Raw genomic sequence first — 18,886 nt, 5'->3', positions numbered from 1 at the left:
GGAAATAGAGTAAAACAAACGCGAAATCATTTGAATTCAAGTTCACTAGCCATCAACATAATGCACCAATACCAGCCATCTAACTAGTTTAGTTGACTACTATACATGGAAGATATATATGCCATTTTTTTAATTTTTTGTGATCACTAGAAGTACCCAACGCACCCACAATTCTTTGACCACCTATAGTAATTAAGACAACACAAACAGTAGTTCAAAACCTTTAAAATGGAAATCGAAGCCACTACCAAAATTTCCCAAGGAATTCACATTTTTCATAATTTTCAAGTTATTCTATGCCAAATATTAGCAATAAAATAAATAAGAAATATTAAAAAATAAATAAAAGGAACAAGATTAAAAGATGCATAAAAAGTAGAAAAACCATTCTTCCATTGAAAATTTGTTGATAAAAACGTAAACATTGAAATAAAAGCATGTCAAAACATTTAAATTGAAAATATCTTGATATTTTCGCAATATCACAGAATTTTCATAATTTTTCGATATATTTCAAAATATCATGTTATTTTGTCCACTATGACACCAAATTAAGGTGGCAAAATCCTCTGTGGGTTACCGAACAATTAATTTGGGGAAAATGGTATGGGCAAATGTGTACTTTCACATAAAAGGTAAAGCCAAAAATAGAAAGCGAGAAAAAGAGACCGAATTTCAGTCCGGCCAGGTCTCGTAGCGGGCCCCTCATTTTCGTAACCCTTTTTCGAATCCTGACCCTTCATCTCGTCCGCATCAACGATCCGAACCGTTGATGTCATTCTAGTCTCCGAAATACTCGAATCGATTTAATAGACTTTTGGGTCTGGCCATCAGTTTCGAACAATCCTGACCGTTTGTTGACCATCCAACGGTGAACACGCGTCGGACTCTTCGCGAAATGCAGTTGGGGTTGAAAAAGGCGCCCAAAGGGGAAAAAGGAAAAAAAATAAAGGGAGAGAGAGAGAGAGAGAAAATAGAAATAAAAAAAATATCGAAACCGAAACCCTAACCCTAGTTTTCCCCCCTTCATATTTTTCGGAGGAATCGGGTTTTCTTTTGTGAAATTGGCTCCAGAAATCGGTCAAATTCGTCAGATCGGTGAGATAGGCTTTCTTCCGGCGGTTTTTCGTCGAGGTATGGTTCAGATTTAATGTTTTCCCTTCTTTTCATTCCTTTTCTGAGGGGTTTCCTTGACTTTGTTTGTAAAAACCTAGATCTAGAAAAATTGATGCTTTGGGGTGCGTTTTGATGCGTTTCGTGATGATTCTTAGGGCTTCGATCCGTGGGTTTTGGTCGTTTCTGTTTGAATCTCGTGATGGGTGTTGTGGTTGGGGTTGTTTCTAGAGGGGTTTTGGTTTTTGATGCATGATGGGTGATCTATAGATGCGGGTTTTCTGAGTATGAAGATGTATGATGGGTGATCTGGTTTGGGACTCTCTTGGTGCTTCTGGAGGGTTCCGTAGATGGACGATAAGGTAGAGAGCTCCAGTGGTTCCGGGAAGCCTAAGTCGTCTAGAACCCTGGAAGTCGTGAGTTTTTACACCGAGAGCCCTAGAGTGTCCGGAAATGGTGCCCTTGGGTTGGACACGGGGAGCAAGATCTCGAAGAGGATCCGGAGTTCGTTGGCAAGAAGCTTTGCTGCAAAGAACATGGTTTCTGGTAATGGTGGTGACCATGAGGGCAGGGTTCTGAAGAAGAACCCGAGTTTGTTTGCGGGCAGCCATGATGAAGCTCCTGGGGTTTCGGGAAATGGAAATTTGGGTGGTTTGAACAATGGGTCTGGCCTTTTGAAGAAAAAGCGTGGCTTGTTAAAGAGAAAACATACCAAGAATTCTTGGGTTAGTGGTGGGAGTTGCGGAATTGGTGGTGTCAGTTTAAGTGAAGCGGTGAGGGGGAGTAGCGGGTCGTGGATAAGGAGGTTTGGATTTTCAAGTGCATTGAAGAGTGACGGAGTTGATGTTGAGAGGAGGAAGAAGAGGAAGGAAATCAGCCTAAGTTGTTTTGAACCAGTTTTAAAGAAAAGAAAGAATGGTGCTAATGGTGGTTTTTGTTTCAACCCGGGTGGTCCTACTTTGAAAAAGTCGAGATCGAGAGTGGTTGTTGCCAAAAAGCTCTCTGGATCTGGCACCACTGGTGATTTGCAGAACTCGGATCATTTATCTGATGCCTCAAAGGTTGTAGATGGAGTGAATGCCACAGCCAAGAAAGATTGCAAGGATTCAGCTCCAGAGAAGCTTCACCTCGAAGATGGAACTGCTTTCCGTTGCAGGAATCATGTTTTGAAGCCCACAGAATCTTCAAAGCCGACAGAGATCAGCAGTCCAGTAACTTCTGTCAGGTTTAAAACCCACTGTAAGTGCAGTGGTGAAGACCATCTCATTAATTCAAATGATGAGTCTTGCCCACTGATTCATTCATTGTTAAACAAGAGGCAGAAAATTTTGAACAAAGCGAACCAAGATGAATCTGACAGATGTGTTCCTGTTCTATCTGTGAAGGAGGATGCTGGTAGTTCAGTTCCAAAGAAGGTGATAAGCAGAAATAGCCGGAGGCGGCGGGTATCAGCTAAAGATGGCATGTCCCATGTGGAAGTGAAGCCATCGTTTGAAAATCCTCATGAGGACATCAAAGGGACTTCATGTATGGGTTCAGACTCTGTAGAACATTCTAGTAAGCTGGAGATCAATGTCACTGTACAAGATGTTGATCATTCTGTCAAGGTCAGTCAAGATCCTGCTCATGAAGGTTCTGACCATATTGAAAGTTCTGGTAGGGTATTATCCTTTGATTTCAAAGAACAAGAAGTTGAGAATTCCCTCAAAATTGTTGAAGAATCTCCCCATGTTAGTTCAGGGAAATTGTTATCCTTAGATGCTGATGTAGAAGTTGAGAAGTGTTCCAAAATTAGCCAAGAGAAACTGGAGGTTGGTGTTGATTGTGTCGAGGATTCAAGCAATCTGTCATCCTCCCAAGCTGATGAGCAAGAAAATCTCGAGCAGAATGCTGCGCGAATGCTCTCCTCACGGTTTAATTCAAGTTGTAATAGCTTTGCTGGGGATGATTCCCATTCAGTCCAGCGTTCTGCAAAAGGATCACTATTCTCTTTACTTTTTCGTCGCAACTTTAAGAATATGGGGGAAAATTCTTTGGCTAAGAGAAGGGTCTCTCCTGCAGATGCTCCTGCTAGGGTTCTGAGACCTAGGAAACAGAAGCAGAAGCACTTCACTAAAAGGCGGCGGCGTTTTGTTGAGATCAGTTATAGAGAATCAGATGCATATTGGGTTCTAAACAAAAAAGTCAAGGTTTTCTGGCCGCTGGATGAACAGTGGTATTTTGGTGAGATAAAAAGTTATGACCCAAAGAGTAACTTGCACTTTATTCAATATGATGATCGTGATGAAGAATGGCTCTCCCTTGGGGCAGAGAGATTTAAGCTTTTACTGTGCCAAGACGAACTCGATGAGCAAGTTGCTTGTCCATATGAAAGCCTCGCCATGGAAGGGAAATATGTTGATATAGAGAAGGACTTCAACTCTACAGTAGATGAAGGCACAAGATCATTTCTAGACTCGGAGCCAATAATATCATGGTTAACACGGTCATCTTCTAGAGCGAATTCATCTTCTGTGGGTATAACGAAAATGCAGAATAAATCAAGCATTTCTGGTGACAGCTTGGCCACTTGTATGCTGTCCAAGGATTCCATTTTTGTCAAAAATGGAAAGCAGCCTGTATCTACACTTAAAATGAATAAGCACAATAAACAGGTGCCTGATTTTGTCTCTGAGGACAGGACCACTCCATTGCAAGTGAATGAAGCTGCAGTTAGGAATGGTGACAAAAAAGATGATGTAGTGCAGTTTGATTCAATATCTAACAAGAGAAGGGCTCTTCTTGTTTATTTCAGGAGGCGTTGCCGCAGAAGAAAAGAGCATCTTTCCCATATTGTGGAGGGGGATTATTCTTCTGGAAGTGCTTCAGGCTCTGTGAGCTTTCTTGCCTCTGTTAATGACAATGTTGGTGCTCTAGAAGGTGTAGAACTCCCGTGCTCCGTAAAAGGAGTTGAACTGCTGTCTACCGAGTGTACACTGGGTTCACAAGGCCTCTTGCATACTTTCAGTGTGCAGAATCTATTAGGTACTATGAAAGGATCTTTACTTCATGGTACCTCTGTTTTGCAATTGGAGAATGGCATGGTGTCAGAATTTACCTCTGCTTTATTGAAATTAGATCAATTTAGGCTGATTCTAAGCATTCCATTTCCATGGGCTTCTGGTTCCAGAGCCAGAGTAGAAGACTCTGGATTTTTTAGTGCCCTTTTTCTGCTTAATTTTGGTGAAATAAGTCCAGTATGGCCCAAAGTTCATCTGGAAATGATGATCGTCAATAAGGATGTTGCCCTCACCATTTTGATGTTTGAAGGATGTTTGGGGCATGCTATAACTCTATTGTGTTCAATCCTTTCAAATCTTTGTAGACCTGAGGTGTCAGATCCGTCTTTTCCCCTGAAGTTCAAGGGTATTACAGAACTGAAATTGCCATTCATTTCTATCAGGTTTAAGCTTTTGGGTGACAAGGGAAAACAAACTGTTTTTGTATTCTACAACCTTTTGACGCTTCAAACTTCGAGTTGGAAAGGTATACATGTTTCGCTTGATAGATTGAGCTCTCTCAGTGAGACACTGCCTTCAGCAGCTCCTGCAGATGCTGATGTCAGGTTCTTCCAGAGTGGAATTTGTCCTGTGGGTTCATCAGCTTTGGAGAAGATGGGAAGTCCTGAGGTACACATTTTTTGTTCCTTTTGTATGCTGCATTTATTGAACTGTTGGTGTGTTTTTTTGCATGCATACACATGTATGCGTGCATGCATAATATGCAGGAAAGAATGACAAATAAACATAGTTGGCAAACCTGGCAAGTTGACTCGGGAATTGCCTTAGTTGACCTGGATTGGACCCCAACTGGGTAACCGATTCAGGACCATCAATCCACTTATGTGTCTTTTGGCATCATTTTGTGGTTTTAATGCATAATGCTTATAAAAGTATAGTTTTTTATAAAGAATCATCTATTTTTGAATCATAATATCGACAATTATGTATAGTTGAACACTTATATAGCTTAGTCATTGATGTCATGTGCTAAAATTAGTGATTATACAGTTTGTAGTTTGATTTTTTCCATGTATTAACACTAAAAAATTCATGTCCTAACTTGTTCGAGTTACAGAGTCAACCTGCTGACTCATGAGTCAAGGGTCAATCGAACCGGATCCGAGTCACGATTTTGCCAACCATGCAAATAAATGTTATTCTTTTGCAGGGTTTCTTGCATCAAGATATCCACAAGCCATGCTATGAAGTACATAGGAGCTGTGCACCTGGTATTTCTGTTGGTAACCACAGAAGTTTGTCTGCACTTGCTCTTTGTTTTGCTTCTGCACCAACATTTTTCATCAATCTGCATCTTAAGTTGATGATGGCAAATGCGATTGCTTCTCTTGTCTTTCAAAACCATTCCACGCTGAACGATTCAGGCCGAAGTAAGAAGATTTTGGTTAAAAGCAAAGATGATTTACCCATTCAGCTTTCATCAGGAGGATTTAGGAATCCACAAATTACTGGTCCCAAATTGCTGGTCCCTAAACATTCAAGGGTAGTGGTGAGTGATGCCCCTCCCATAACCAATTCTGGTCATTGGCTAAAGTTGAATCAACAGTCATCAGATAGCGACCTTAATGTGAATGGCCCTTACGTAGGTGTAACAAAATCAAGAAATGGCCCTGCTGATGATACTCATTGTCGGACAGTTATTCACCTACGCAGGTATCCCTGCAACATGGGATCCTGGCAATATGCAGGGAGGTCAAGGTCTTCAGCTTCTACCATTCCCTCAGGTCCTGCAGAATCTGATCCTAGCTATGTTTCCTCCTTTTTGAACACTATTGATGATCAGACTGCTTCACCATCTAGCCAACTGACTTCACTTCCCTTTGAGAGGGCAGCAGGAAGTGCGAATTACCCAGCAGGTGAATTGGTTGGGAATATCCATGACAGTAACCTCCGGCAACATAGCACCACTGCACCTCGCAGCATGTCTAATAGCAGCAGACTGAAATCAGCACGCAAGTCATTTTCTTGTCGCTCAAAATCATGGCAGGAGGGTAGGTTGGGGTTCTTATATAATGAATTTGTTGGTGGTACCTGGAAACACCAAACTTTGGGTTCAGGTGCATTACCATGTGAAGATAGGGCCCCTTATCGACATGGGCGGCCGGTGAAGCAAGATAATGATCATGAGTTACAGAGGGTTTTAGGAAATTCTGGAAGTCCTCATAGGTACTTGGATTTGTTATCATGTGGTGCAAATGTTTTGGTCACAGTAGGGGATCGAGGATGGAGAGAATGTGGGGCGCAAGTCATGTTGGCATGCCTTGATCATAATGATTGGAGGCTTTTGGTGAAAATTGAAGGGTCCACTAGGTATTCATACAAGGCACATCAGTTTCTTCAGCCAGGAGTAACTAATCGATCCAATCATGCCATAATATGGAAAGGTGGGAAAGATTGGAGCCTAGAATTTGTGAACAGGAGCAATTATGTACTCTTTAAAGAAATGCATGAAGAATGCTACAATAGGAACATCAGGGCTGCATCAGTCAAGAACATACCCATTCCTGGGGTTCACAGGATTGAGGATGATGAGGCCAACCCTGTTGTAGTTCCTTTTGTGCGTGGTCCAAGGTACTTCAGGCTGGTTGACTCTGAGATTGAGATGGCCCTGGATCCATCTCGTGTCTTGTATGATATGGATGATGAAGACGAGGAATGGCTTGTGCAGTTCAGAAAATCACTGGATATTGATGAGGGCCAGTTTGTGGATGTTTCTGATGAGATGTTTGAGAGGGCAATGGACATGTTCGAAAAAGTTGCTTATGCTCAACAGTCTGAAGAATTTTCATGCGAAGAAATTGCACGTTTCACATGTGATGTTGAACCATTTGATATTATGGATGCCATCTACGAATATTGGCGAATGAAGAGAAAGAAAGGCATGCCATTGATTAGGCAATTCCAGGTAAATTTTTTCTTGATTTATTAAACACTGTTATTTTCCTCCTCCCAGCTGCTCTGTTTCACTCATATCAGGATCGGATACATTCTCATGTCTGCTGTGGTATGAGAACAACTTTTGCATTGCCCAAGGAGCATAGGCCTAAAACTGGTCAAAATGAATGCGATTGGTTAAACTGTCTTGACCAGTTTAGTTTGTGTTTTAAACATAGGAGGTTCTCTCCTTCCCCTTCCCCTTTCCCTTCCCCTTCCCCTTCTCCTCTCTCTCTACGCACATGTTATCATTATCAATGACAAAAACTGATGCTTGATAAAAAAATTTGGCCATGGCCTTTTGCTTGATGCAGCCTCCATTGTGGGAGCAATATCATCAGCAGCTGAAGGAATGGGAATTGGCAATTAGCAAGCTGCATATTCCTTCAAATGGGTGCACTGGCAAGGGGGAGTATATTGAGAAGCCACCCATGTTTGCTTTCTGTTTGCGGCCACGGGGTCTGGAAGTACCTAACAAGGGCTCAAAGCAAAGGTCACAGAAGAAGTTCCCAGGAGTGGGCTATAACAATGCATACCCAAGAGAGCTGGAAAGTTGTCATTTGACTGGTAAGTCATCCTTTTTGTGTTCAGTGACAGTTGATGTCAACACCTTGAGTGCTTGACCCTGGACTTGGTTAAACTCAAATTAAATCCCGCTAATCAAGGTCTTGCACTCCAACATCTCCTATGTTGGTGTGGGTTCTGATCTCTCGCTTTACCCTGGACTTGGTTAACTCAAGTTAAATCCCCATGGTCAAAGTCTTGCATTCCAACCTCTCCCATGTTGGTTTGATCTCTCTCTCTCTCTACACACACACACACACACACACAGAGAGAGAGAGAGAGAGAGAGAGAGAGAGAGATTCCTACTTGGAGACATTGTCAATCTTGAGGTGGGTTCCATAACCTAAATAGAGGCTAATCATGTGCATATTGGTTCATGAGACCAGGTAGGAAGATAAATGTGTCCGTTGTTGGAGATGAGAGAGCTGTTACCGCTTACTCAAGCTATGAGTGCTCAGACACTTCACCTCGGTTTCATGCGTATTCTGGGCTCTCACCTAAGTACACATCATGTTCTGGGCCTTTGCCAAGAAACAGTGATTGGTTGGACGTAAATCATGGTCCTAGGATGCAGCACATAAACAAGTCAAAGAAAATGGGGTTTTTTGTATCATCAAGCAGTTATGCAGCCCCCAACAAGAGAAATGGAGTACTGCATCTGCAGAGATCAGCTCCATCCAAATGGGTAAGTAAGAATCATTACCAATCTGATGGGTCATCCATGGAACAGATGTCTGATCAGTCTGGTAGCACCGATCGGGAAGAATTCAGGTTGAGAGACCCAGTGAATGCAGCACAGTGTGCATCTGACCTCGCCAGACTGAAACGATTAAAAGCACAAAGGTTGTTGCAGAAGGCTGATCTCGCTCTTCACAAGGCTATGGTTGCTCTTGTGACTGCTGAGCTTATACAAGCAGCAGAGAATGGCTCCGTCAGTGGATAAATCCATCTCTTCAAGGCAAGTTGGTCATGCGCACAAAGGGTAGTTTGGCATTTTTGCTGCGCTGCCAACCACTGGTATTTGGTGCCTGTGGTTTTTTTGTGCTACAAGGCTCCCAAATGGACCTATTGATTGCCAGCTTCTGCATTCAATCAGAATGGTGCGGAGTGATTTTTGGTAGTGAAAACCGGAGGTGTGCCGGGGGATTTTGAAATCAAAGGTTTCTGCATGCTGGATAGGAATGTAAAATCTAATGGTTCTTTTTATTGTACAGAATTATCACGTTCGTCCCCTTTTTGTTTTTAGGAAGCTTTGCCAATGAGAGATCCATTGGCTGAAAGTAATAAATCTTCAGATGCCAACTAGCCGTTTTTGTTTTTTTTTTGCTTCTTTTTTTGTTGGGTTTTTTTCAAGCCCCCCTAGTGAACAGTAGTGGTGCCAAGGAGCCATCAATCTTCAAAAATTACAAGTGCAGGCAGGTGGGTCCTGCTGAAGTGTACCTTTCAGTTTTATATACCTAATTGCCAGTAATTTTGTGCGACTGAACACATTACAGGTGTAGCCTCATCTTGCATTGCTGCTTTCCAATTCATGAAAATTTCTTTCTTATATTGAAAAGGGAAAGATAATGATTATATTTTTAGCATCTCATGTAAAGCTTTTAAGGCTGTTCTCGTGAGTTTTATGTTGAATTTCTCGCTCTGGAAAGATGCCTAATGCCTTGCAACATGTAATTATAACTCAAGTTTTTGACAAGGTTACTTGGAAACTTGCTAAACTTAGCCTCTACTTTTTATGGTTTAAACGTTCACCTGGTTTGATGTGTTGATGTTTGCATTCGAAAAGTTGCTTCAGTCATGGTCACAAGTTAGTATATCAGCAACTTACGGATTGCCACCCATATCGCATATCGGCTATGCATAGAGTATATATTGTTAATGTGTTGGCAATTTAATTACTAAAATAGACACAACAATCAGTTAATTTGAGGCATTAAATTAATTTCATTAGCTGCAACCATTAGTTAATCTTTAAGAAAAATATGTAGAAGAATGTGTAGACAAAAAACTGCGAAAGTATGCTTTTTAAAAGGCAATTTTCACTGCAACAAATGTTCAAGTATAACAAAAATGAAAAATAAAAACTACCAAATTATTGGAACACAAAAGAAAGATTATACCATGAATTAAAAGAATTTAGACTTAAACAGAAATGAACGACAAGAATAAAAAAAATACGATAAATAGAGTGCAACCTGCAAAGATTTGCACATAATTAAGAAGATTAGAACTCCAATCTTGGCAAACTCACAAAGTGAAAGGAAAAATAAAGAATAAAAAAAGAAAGATAACAGAGTATAAATAAAAAAAAGAATTACCTTCTATAAATATGGGTGACAAAATATCAATAAATTGAGGAACCATCAACTCTCTCAAATGAATACCTTAAAAATCAGCTTCTTCATAAATCCACATCATTTTAGAAAATAAAAGCTGGAAAAGAATAAAAGAAAGGAAAATATCTTGTTTTTTATTCAAAACTTACCATGATATTCATGATACCTATTTTTTGGCTGTTTCTTGAGAAATTTACAGGTTCTGAAGAAAATGGCAATATATCACTATATATAAGGCTATATACAGCCTATATTGTTACCATGGCTGCAGTATCTTGACGAAAGGAACCGCTGGTTAAATCCATGATTAGCTAGTGAGAAAAAAATTGTGTTTCAGGTCTGAATATCTACTTTTTCATGAAGAATTGGATAAGCAGAAGTATTAAGGGAAGCCACAAGATCGTGAGCATATGCTTAAAGGCAGCACAGCAATTGTTGGAGGTAGTATGTGTATGGTACCTGAATGTACATTATTGTCATAGAGATAAAGGAGAGTTTTCACTTTTCATGAGTGAGAGACTTAACGAGCTGCCTCTTGTACACATTCAAGTTGGAAATCCAAAAGTCTATCGATTGCTGTAAAAAACATAAAAATTTCAAAATTTGACAGGAGAGGGAATACTGCTTCCTAACCAAATGTGGGAATTACGCTTGCTAAGGAAAGAATGATTGGAATCATGAATTGACTAATCGATGCCAAGTTCCTAACGGGAAGAGCTGTTGGGTTCAATATCCTTCTACTTTACCTTCATGGATTTCCGAAAGACTACTGCAAGTCTCTGGTACATATGGTTCTTTAGGAATAACTTCTCTACCTTCTTTATTCCTTTTGCGCCCATTGCCTGTCTTACTGATGGATTGTGCAACAAAAACTCAAGATTGTCAGCAAGGACTTGTACTCCATTCTGTCCCACAGGATGTAACAGGCCAGTGACATTGTGCTCTACAATTTCCCGGGTGCCTCCTGCATCTGTTCCAAGGATCTGTAACACAAATATGAAAATCAGAAACACCCTGCTCTCTCTCTCTCTCTCTCTCTCTCTCTCTCTCTCACACACACACACACACACACACACACACACACCAAAGCATGACTAGAGCAACATGATTCTTGTCATCTTATAGGCAGCTCACAAAGGAACCTTGCGACAACAAGGTGTTATGGTGTCTCATAGCACCAGATAGGGCGTTGTTCTATAACAATAATGCAGATCAGGAACATCACTCTTTGGATTTATACCACGTGATAACAAACATATCTTCCATCAAAAGAGAACTTTACTGGGGTACCAAAAGGCTCTAATAATATGTAGTATACAGTTTTAAAAAGGAAAAGAAAAGAGAGTAGGATATTACACATGTAGGTGAGAAATATATATCACAAGATGGGCAAAGTGGATTGCTAAAGAAAACAAAACAGCGAGCAAGCAATCCAGTGCAACAGAATAAGATGATCTGGGCATGTGCTGTAAGGACTAGAATAATACCTATATAAATGGATGAATTTCTATCAAATCAAAAATGAGGGAGGAAAAGGAAAACTAGAAGAGGTAGAAATAAATTGACACGAGGAAATGCAGAATAAATTGGGGAAGTATATTTATAAGGTCTGTCCTTTGTGAAGGCTGCACTGCTTGAAGATGATGAACAATATATATCATGGATTATCACAAAAAAAAACATCACCTAAGAGCCTCTCTATTTTAAGCAATTTTCATGAGAATTTGCTAAACTGGCAACCCTTTTTCTCTCTTACTCATCATGAGTGAAACAAACATCAAATCATCATGGTGAGAAAGTACCATGCTGACACAAGTAGATCCCAGTTTTTCGCACCAGCTATCACTTTTCATGTTCAATCCTTCCCAGAGTTACCGGAAGCGCCTCTGCTATAGGGGAAGCGCGCTTCCCCGATACGCGCTTCGAAAGCGCGAAATGCGGCGCTTCCGAAATGCATGGGGAAGCACATTTTAAATTTAGGAAGCGCGTCCTCCTTTAATAGGGGACGCGTTTCCATTTAAAGGGGTACGCGTACCCCTTTAAAGAAAAACACGTTTCTATTTAATGGGGGAGGCGTACCCCTTTAAAGGGGGACGCTTAAAAGAAAGATGAGTTTGCCCTTTAAAAAAAAAATTAACTCATGAAAAACAAAAAACTTAAGGAAAAAAATTATTAATAAGGGCGCAAAATGGACATTGTACAAAACCTGTGAAAACCTAAAAGGGGCTTAGGGTTTTATATTTCGCATCCGACTCCTCTCTCTCTCTCTCTCTCTCTCTCTCTCTCTCTCTCTCTCTCTCTCTCGAGTTTTCGGCCACCCATTTTCGGCAACGAAAGAAATTCCGGCGACCTCGTTGCGATGAATCTGTTCAGGTACGCTCTCCTCTCACTTTCTCTATCTCGATTTTCTCCATTTCTCCCACGCTCTCTCGCACGATTGCAACACAAGCCAAGCATGGCGAGTCGGCCGTTAAATATATATATATATATATATATATATATATATATATATATATATATATATATATCAACAACAACAACTATGCCTTCATCCCAAAACAATTGGGGTCGACCATATGAACCAACAAAGAAAATCATTTTGGGTCTTCCACATGAATCCTTCTCCTCCAATCATTTCTATCCAATGCCACGTCCTCAGTGAAGTTCAAAGCATTCATATCCTTTCCTATCATCTCCATCTAAGTCTTCCTAAGCCTACTCCGACCTCTTTTAACTAATATATTTTCCCATTTCTCCGTCCTTCTAACTGGAGCATCATTAGGCCTTCGTCGAATATGTCCAAACCACCGTAAATGATTCTCTCTCATCTTATTTTCAATGGGTGCAACGCCTACCTTCTTACATATCTCGTCGTTCCGAATCTTATCTTTTATTGTATTTCCACACATCCATCTAAGCATACACATCTCAATTACACTCATTTTTTGAATATGATGTCTCTTGGCAGCCCAACATTCCGTACCATATAGTAAAGCGGGCCTAATAGTCATCCTATAAAACTTTCCCTTCAACCGCAATGGCATTCTACGATCGCACAACACTCCAGTTGCACTTTTCCATTTCATCCACCCAACCTTTATCCTATGATTTACATCTCCATACTTTTGAATGATAGATCCCAAATATTTGAAACAATCATCCACCGGTATTTCTTGCTCATCAAGCTTCACTACACTCCCATCACTACTTCGTTGCTTACTAAACCGACATTCCATATATTCTGTCTTACTCTTACTCAACTTAAAACCTCTTGCTTCCAATGTCTGTCTCCATAATTCTAACTTAGCATTAACTCCACTCTAGACTCATCAATCAAAACAATATCATCAGCAAACAACATACACCACGGCATATTTTCTTGAATTGATCCCGTAAGCTCATCTATCACTATAGCAAATAGGAAAGGGCTTAAATCAGATCCTTGATGTAAGCCAACCGTTATAGGAAAATTGGTTGTCACCCCTCCAAAAGTGCGGACATTGGTTACTACTCCTTCATACATATCCTTAATTATACTAATGTACTTGAGAGAAACACCTTTCTTCATCATTGTCCACCAGAGAACGTCCCTAGGTACTCTATCGTATGCTTTCTCCAAATCAATAAAAACCATATGCAAATCTTTGTTCCTCTCTCTATTTCTCTCAATAAGTTGTCTAAGAAGATGTATAGCTTCCATAGTTGATCTTCTAGGCATAAAACCAAATTGATTCTCCGATATCATGACAACCTTCCTCAACCTAGATTCAATCACCCTCTCCCAAAGTTTCATAGTATGACTCATGAGTTTTATACCACGATAGTTTGTGTAATCTTGTATATCACCCTTATTCTTATATAGAGGCACCAAAGTACTCTTCCTCCACTCATTAGGCATCTTATTTGTCCGCCAAATCTTGTTAAAAGGATTTGTCAACCATTCTAAACCTTTATCTCCCAAGCATTTCCAAGCCTTGATAGATATACCATTTGGGCCAACTGCCCTTCTTGATTTCATTTTCTTCAAAGCCTCTGCAATTTCTTTCTTTTGAATCTTGCGCATGAAGTCATGATTCATCTCATGAAAAGGAATGGACAAGTCTCCAAGATCCTGAGCATGACTTCCATTAAATAACTTATCAAAATAATATTTTCATCTCTCCTTAATTTCCTCATCTATGACTAAAACCCTTTGTGTTTCATCTTTGATACATCTAACCATACCCAGATCCCTCGATTTCCTATCTCTCATCTTTGCAAGCCTATAAATATCCTTCTCACCCTCTTTGGTATCCAACTTGTCATAAACCTCCTTATATACCTTATCCCTCGCGTTTCGAACTACTTTTTTAGCTTCCTTCTTTGCTATCATATACTTCTCCAAATTCTCATTATCACAACTCTTAGATTTCTATAACACTCTCTTTTAACCTTAATAGCTAATTTGACATTCTCGTTCCACCATGATGTATCCTTACCTAGCGGTGCACCGCCTTTAGACTCACCCAATACCTCCTTAACCACCTTTCTCATGCCACCCGCTATCTTATTCCACATTGATTCTGAATCCTCCTCGAGACACCAATCAACTTCCTTAACTACCTGCTCTACAAACATTACATATATATATATAATACCCGACTAAGGGTATTTTTGTAATTCTGCCCAATAGGGGCATTTTAGTCTTTTTATGCTTTTTTTCTTTTTCTTTTTCCCTTTATTATTTTTATTTTTTTGTTTTTATTTATTTTGTACATGCATTAAATGCATGTTGCATTGGAGGTCCCAACCAAGAGTTGTTGGGCCCCCAACGGTCACAACGACTCCTTGTTGGCCCCCCAATGCCCACTCCTTCTCCCTTTCTTCTCCCACTCTCTTGTCTATAAATAAAGGGGTAGACCCCTTTGCATTGTAAGGCTTCTTGAAGCCCATTTCTTGCTTTTATAACATTTTTATGTTTGCAAGCCATTTTTGGCTTTTGTATACGTCCAATGTGGACTTGATCTTCGCATTCTATGGGTGAATGTCCATTATAAGACATTGTGTTTATTTCTGCGTATTTCATTACATGGTAATTAGAACAAGGTTTATGCTCTTGATTCTTGCTATAGCTAGTTGATTAGTTATAGTTTGCATATTGTATTTCTCTTTCTTGATTTGTCATCATTTCTTGAGTTATTATGGAAGGAAAACAAACTCCGCCTGTGTAGTTATACACTGCCGGTCCCAAGCCCGGATAAAGGAGGAGGGTTGCGGTAGGCCTGTGACAGCCAGCATAAAAACTTTGTCATATCCTATGAAAATGAACCAATATGAGAATTTCGTTGGGGCGTTCCCTACTGAGCGACGCGCTGTACTCTCTAGGCCCGGAGGCAGTGATAAATGTGCAAGGGTTGCTAGGTCGTCGCCCAGAAGCGACGCGTCACACCGGCGCCCGGGTGTGGTGTCAAATAGGCAAGGGTTCCCTCACTTTGTTGGACGGGTGGGGGTAAAGAAGTTAGTCCAAGACCATAAAATTAGGTTAGCCACTTGGAACATAGGGTCTTTAACTGGTAAGTTGGTAGAGTTAGTAGATGTTATGTGTAGGAGAAAGATTGATATTTTATGTCTTCAAGAGACCAAATGGGTAGGTGAGAAAGCTAAAGTGATAGAACCTTGGGGATATAAGATTTGGTATACAAGAATAAATAGGAATAGGAATGGAGTAGGGATTGTTATGAGTCGTCAGTTTATAGATAATGTAGTTGAGGTCCGTAGGAAGGGTGATAGAATTTTACTTATTAAATTAGTATTAGGTACGGATATTATTAATATTATTAGTGTTTATGCACCTCAAGTAGGTTTAGATGATTCCATTAAGCATCAATTTTGGGAAGATTTAGATGGAGTAGTACAAGAGACATCTTATGGAGAAAAGCTTTTCATCGGCGGTGACCTTAATGGACATGTAGGCATTAGTAGGGATGGATTTGAGAATATCCATGGAGGTTATGGTATAGGAGAAAGAAATGAAAGTGGAGAAAGGATTTTAGATTTTTGTTTGTCCTATGATATGATCTTAGCAAACACTTGGTTTAGGAAGAGGGAGTCTCACCTAGTAACATTTAAAAGTGGGGTTAATACGAGTCAGATAGATTTTTTCCTACTTAGAAAGAGAGATAGGGGTTGTTGCATCGATTGTAAGGTTATACCAGGAGAAAGTGTAGCTACACAACATAGAGTCTTAATTTTAGATCTTAGAATTAGACAATGCCGCAAAAGGGATAGACATAGGATAGATCCTAGAATTAAGTGGTGGGCACTGAAAGGAGCTAAACAAGGAATGTTTGTAGAGCAGGTAGTTAAGGAAGTTGATTGGTGTCTCGAGGAGGATTCAGAATCAATGTGGAATAAGATAGCGGGTGGTATGAGAAAAGTAGCTAAGGAGGTATTGGGTGAGTCTAAAGGCGGTGCACCACTAGGTAAGGATACATCATGGTGGAACGAGGATGTCAAATTAGCTATTAAGGTTAAAAGAGAGTGTTATAGAAATCTAAGTAAGAGTCGTGATAATGAGAATTTGGAGAAGTATATGATAGCAAAGAAGGAAGCTAAAAAAGTTGTTCGAAACGCGAGAGCTAAGGTATATAAGGAGGTTTATGACAAGTTGGATACCAAAGAAGGCGAGAAGGATATTTATAGGCTTGCAAAGATGAGAGATAGGAAATCGAAGGATTTTGGTATGGTTAGATGTATCAAAGATGAAACGCAAAGGGTTTTAGTCAAAGATGAGGAGATTAAGGAAAGATGGAAAGATTATTTTGATAAGCTATTTAATGATAGTCATGCTCAAGATCTTGGAGACTTCTCCATTCCTTTTCATGAGATAAATCGTGACTTCATGCGCAAGATTCAAAAGAAAGAAATTGCAGAGGCTTTGAAGAAAATGAAATCAAGAAGGGCAGTTGGCCCAGATGGTATACCTATCGAGGCTTGGAAATGCTTGGGAGATAAAGGTTTAGAATGGTTGACAAATCTTTTTAACTTGATTTGGCGAACAAATAAGATGCCTAATGAGTGGAGGAAGAGTACTTTGGTGCCTTTATATAAGAATAAGGGTGATATACAAGATTGCACAAACTATCGTGGTATAAAACTCATGAGTCATACTATGAAACTTTGGGAGAGGGTGATTGAGTCTAGGTTGAGGAAGGTTGTCATGATATCGGAGAATCAATTTGGTTTTATGCCTGGAAGATCAACTATGGAAGCTATACATCTTCTTAGACAACTTATTGAAAGATATAGAGAGAGGAACAAAGATTTGCATATGGTTTTTATTGATTTAGAGAAGGCATACGATAGAGTACCTAGGGACGTTCTCTGGTGGACAATGATGAAGAAAGGTGTTTCTCTCAAGTACATTAGTATAATTAAAGATATGTATGAAGGAGTAGTAACCAATGTCCGCACTTGTGGAGGGGTGACAACCAATTTCCCGATAACGGTTGGGTTACATCAAGGATCTGCTTTAAGCCCTTTCCTATTTGCAATAGTGATGGATGAGCTTACGAGATCAATTCAAGAAAATGTATCGTGGTGTATGTTGTTTGCTGATGATATTGTTTTGATTGATGAGTCTAGAGCTGGGGTTAATGCTAAGTTAGAATTATGGAGACAGACATTGGAAGCTAGAAGTTTTAAGTTAAGTAAGAGTAAGACTGAATATATGGAATGTCGGTTTAGTAAGCAACGAAGTAGTGATGGGAGTGTAGTGAAGCTTGGTGAGCAAGATATACCGGTGAATGATTATTTCAAATATTTGGGATCCATCATTCAAAAGTATGGAGAAATTGATGGAGATGTAAATCATAGGATAAAGGTTGGGTGGATGAAATGGAAAAGTGCTACTGGAGTTCTGTGCGATCGTAGAATGCCATTGCGGTTGAAGGGAAAGTTTTATAGGACGACTATTAGACCCGCTTTACTATATGGTACGGAATGTTGGGCTGCCAAGAGACATCATATTCAAAAAATGAGTGTAGCTGAGATGCGGATGCTTAGATGGATGTGTGGAAATACAATAAAAGATAAGATTCAGAACGAAGAGATACGTAAGAAGGTAGGTGTTGCACCCATTGAAAATAAGATGCGAGAGAATCGTTTACGGTGGTTTGGACATATTCGGCGAAGGCCTAATGATGCTCCAGTTAGAAGGTTGGAGAAATGGGAAAATATATTAGTTAAAAGAGGTCGGGGTAGGCCTAGGAAGACTTGGATGGAGATGATAGGAAAGGATATGAATGCTTTGAACCTCACCGAGGACATGGCGTTGGATAGAAATGATTGGAGGAAAAGGATTCATGTGGAAGACCCAAAATGAATTTCTTTTTTGGTTCATATCGCTGACCCCAATTGTTTTGGGATGAAGGCGTAGTTGTTGTTGTTGTATTATGGAAGGAAAACAATAGATCGATCTCTCCTTCAAACTTAATGGTATGAACTACATGATGTGGGCCGCCGCCATGGAGAACAATCTCAAGGGTAAAAAACTTTGGGGATATGTTATGGGCACTATTCCGGAACCACAACTCCAACTCACAAAGATGAACAGTGATCAAGAAAAAGCACTTGAAGGAAATGCTTGCATGAATGCCATTGAAGATCACCAATCTAAAGTTGAAGATTGAGAAAGCAAACATGCAAAGATTCTTTCGTGGTTCATCAACAATGTGGAGCTTAAAATTTGCGCCAACATTGCAAAATTTCGAAGGGCAAACGAAGCATGGTTCTTTATGAAAGGTATTTATACTCAAAAGGACCTTGCTAGACAATTCTTCCTTCAAGAGAAAATTCGTACCATTAAGCAAGGGGAAATGGATGTAAGAGATTACTTTAGCA

General features: G+C 40.0%; 2 protein-coding genes and 1 long non-coding RNA gene across 3 annotated transcripts in view; 2 read left to right on the top strand and 1 right to left on the bottom strand.

Moving 5' to 3' along the window:
- Positions 1 to 976: 976 nt before the first annotated feature.
- LOC149820519 (uncharacterized) lies at positions 977 to 8,975 on the top strand. Its single transcript, XM_089983053.1, has 5 exons — positions 977 to 1,134; positions 1,272 to 4,781; positions 5,323 to 7,077; positions 7,421 to 7,673; positions 8,057 to 8,975. Exons 2-5 carry the CDS (start codon positions 1,464 to 1,466, stop codon positions 8,611 to 8,613), a joined length of 5,883 nt encoding a protein of 1,960 aa, XP_089839179.1. The 5' UTR covers positions 977 to 1,134; positions 1,272 to 1,463; the 3' UTR covers positions 8,614 to 8,975.
- A 1,303-nt stretch (positions 8,976 to 10,278) lies between these two features.
- Positions 10,279 to 10,990, top strand: LOC149820518 (uncharacterized). The gene is made up of 2 exons (XR_016426634.1): positions 10,279 to 10,343; positions 10,381 to 10,990. It is a non-coding gene; the product is annotated as an uncharacterized LOC149820518 (long non-coding RNA).
- Positions 10,389 to 18,886, bottom strand: part of LOC149820517 (uncharacterized) — a 38,243-nt gene continuing 29,745 nt past the window's right edge. The window contains exons 4-5 of the mRNA XM_089983142.1: positions 10,753 to 10,989; positions 10,389 to 10,582 (exon numbers count right to left, since the gene is read on the bottom strand). Of these exons, the coding sequence (XP_089839268.1) occupies positions 10,505 to 10,582; positions 10,753 to 10,989 (315 nt within the window). The 3' untranslated portion in view covers positions 10,389 to 10,504. The remainder of the gene's footprint in view (positions 10,583 to 10,752; positions 10,990 to 18,886) is intronic.

The sequence above is a fragment of the Nuphar pumila genome, chromosome 12 (genome assembly GCF_984573655.1).
Source record: "Nuphar pumila chromosome 12, dmNupPumi1.hap1.1, whole genome shotgun sequence".
Taxonomy (NCBI): domain Eukaryota; kingdom Viridiplantae; phylum Streptophyta; class Magnoliopsida; order Nymphaeales; family Nymphaeaceae; genus Nuphar; species Nuphar pumila.
This window is presented reverse-complemented; position numbering and strand designations above follow the sequence as displayed.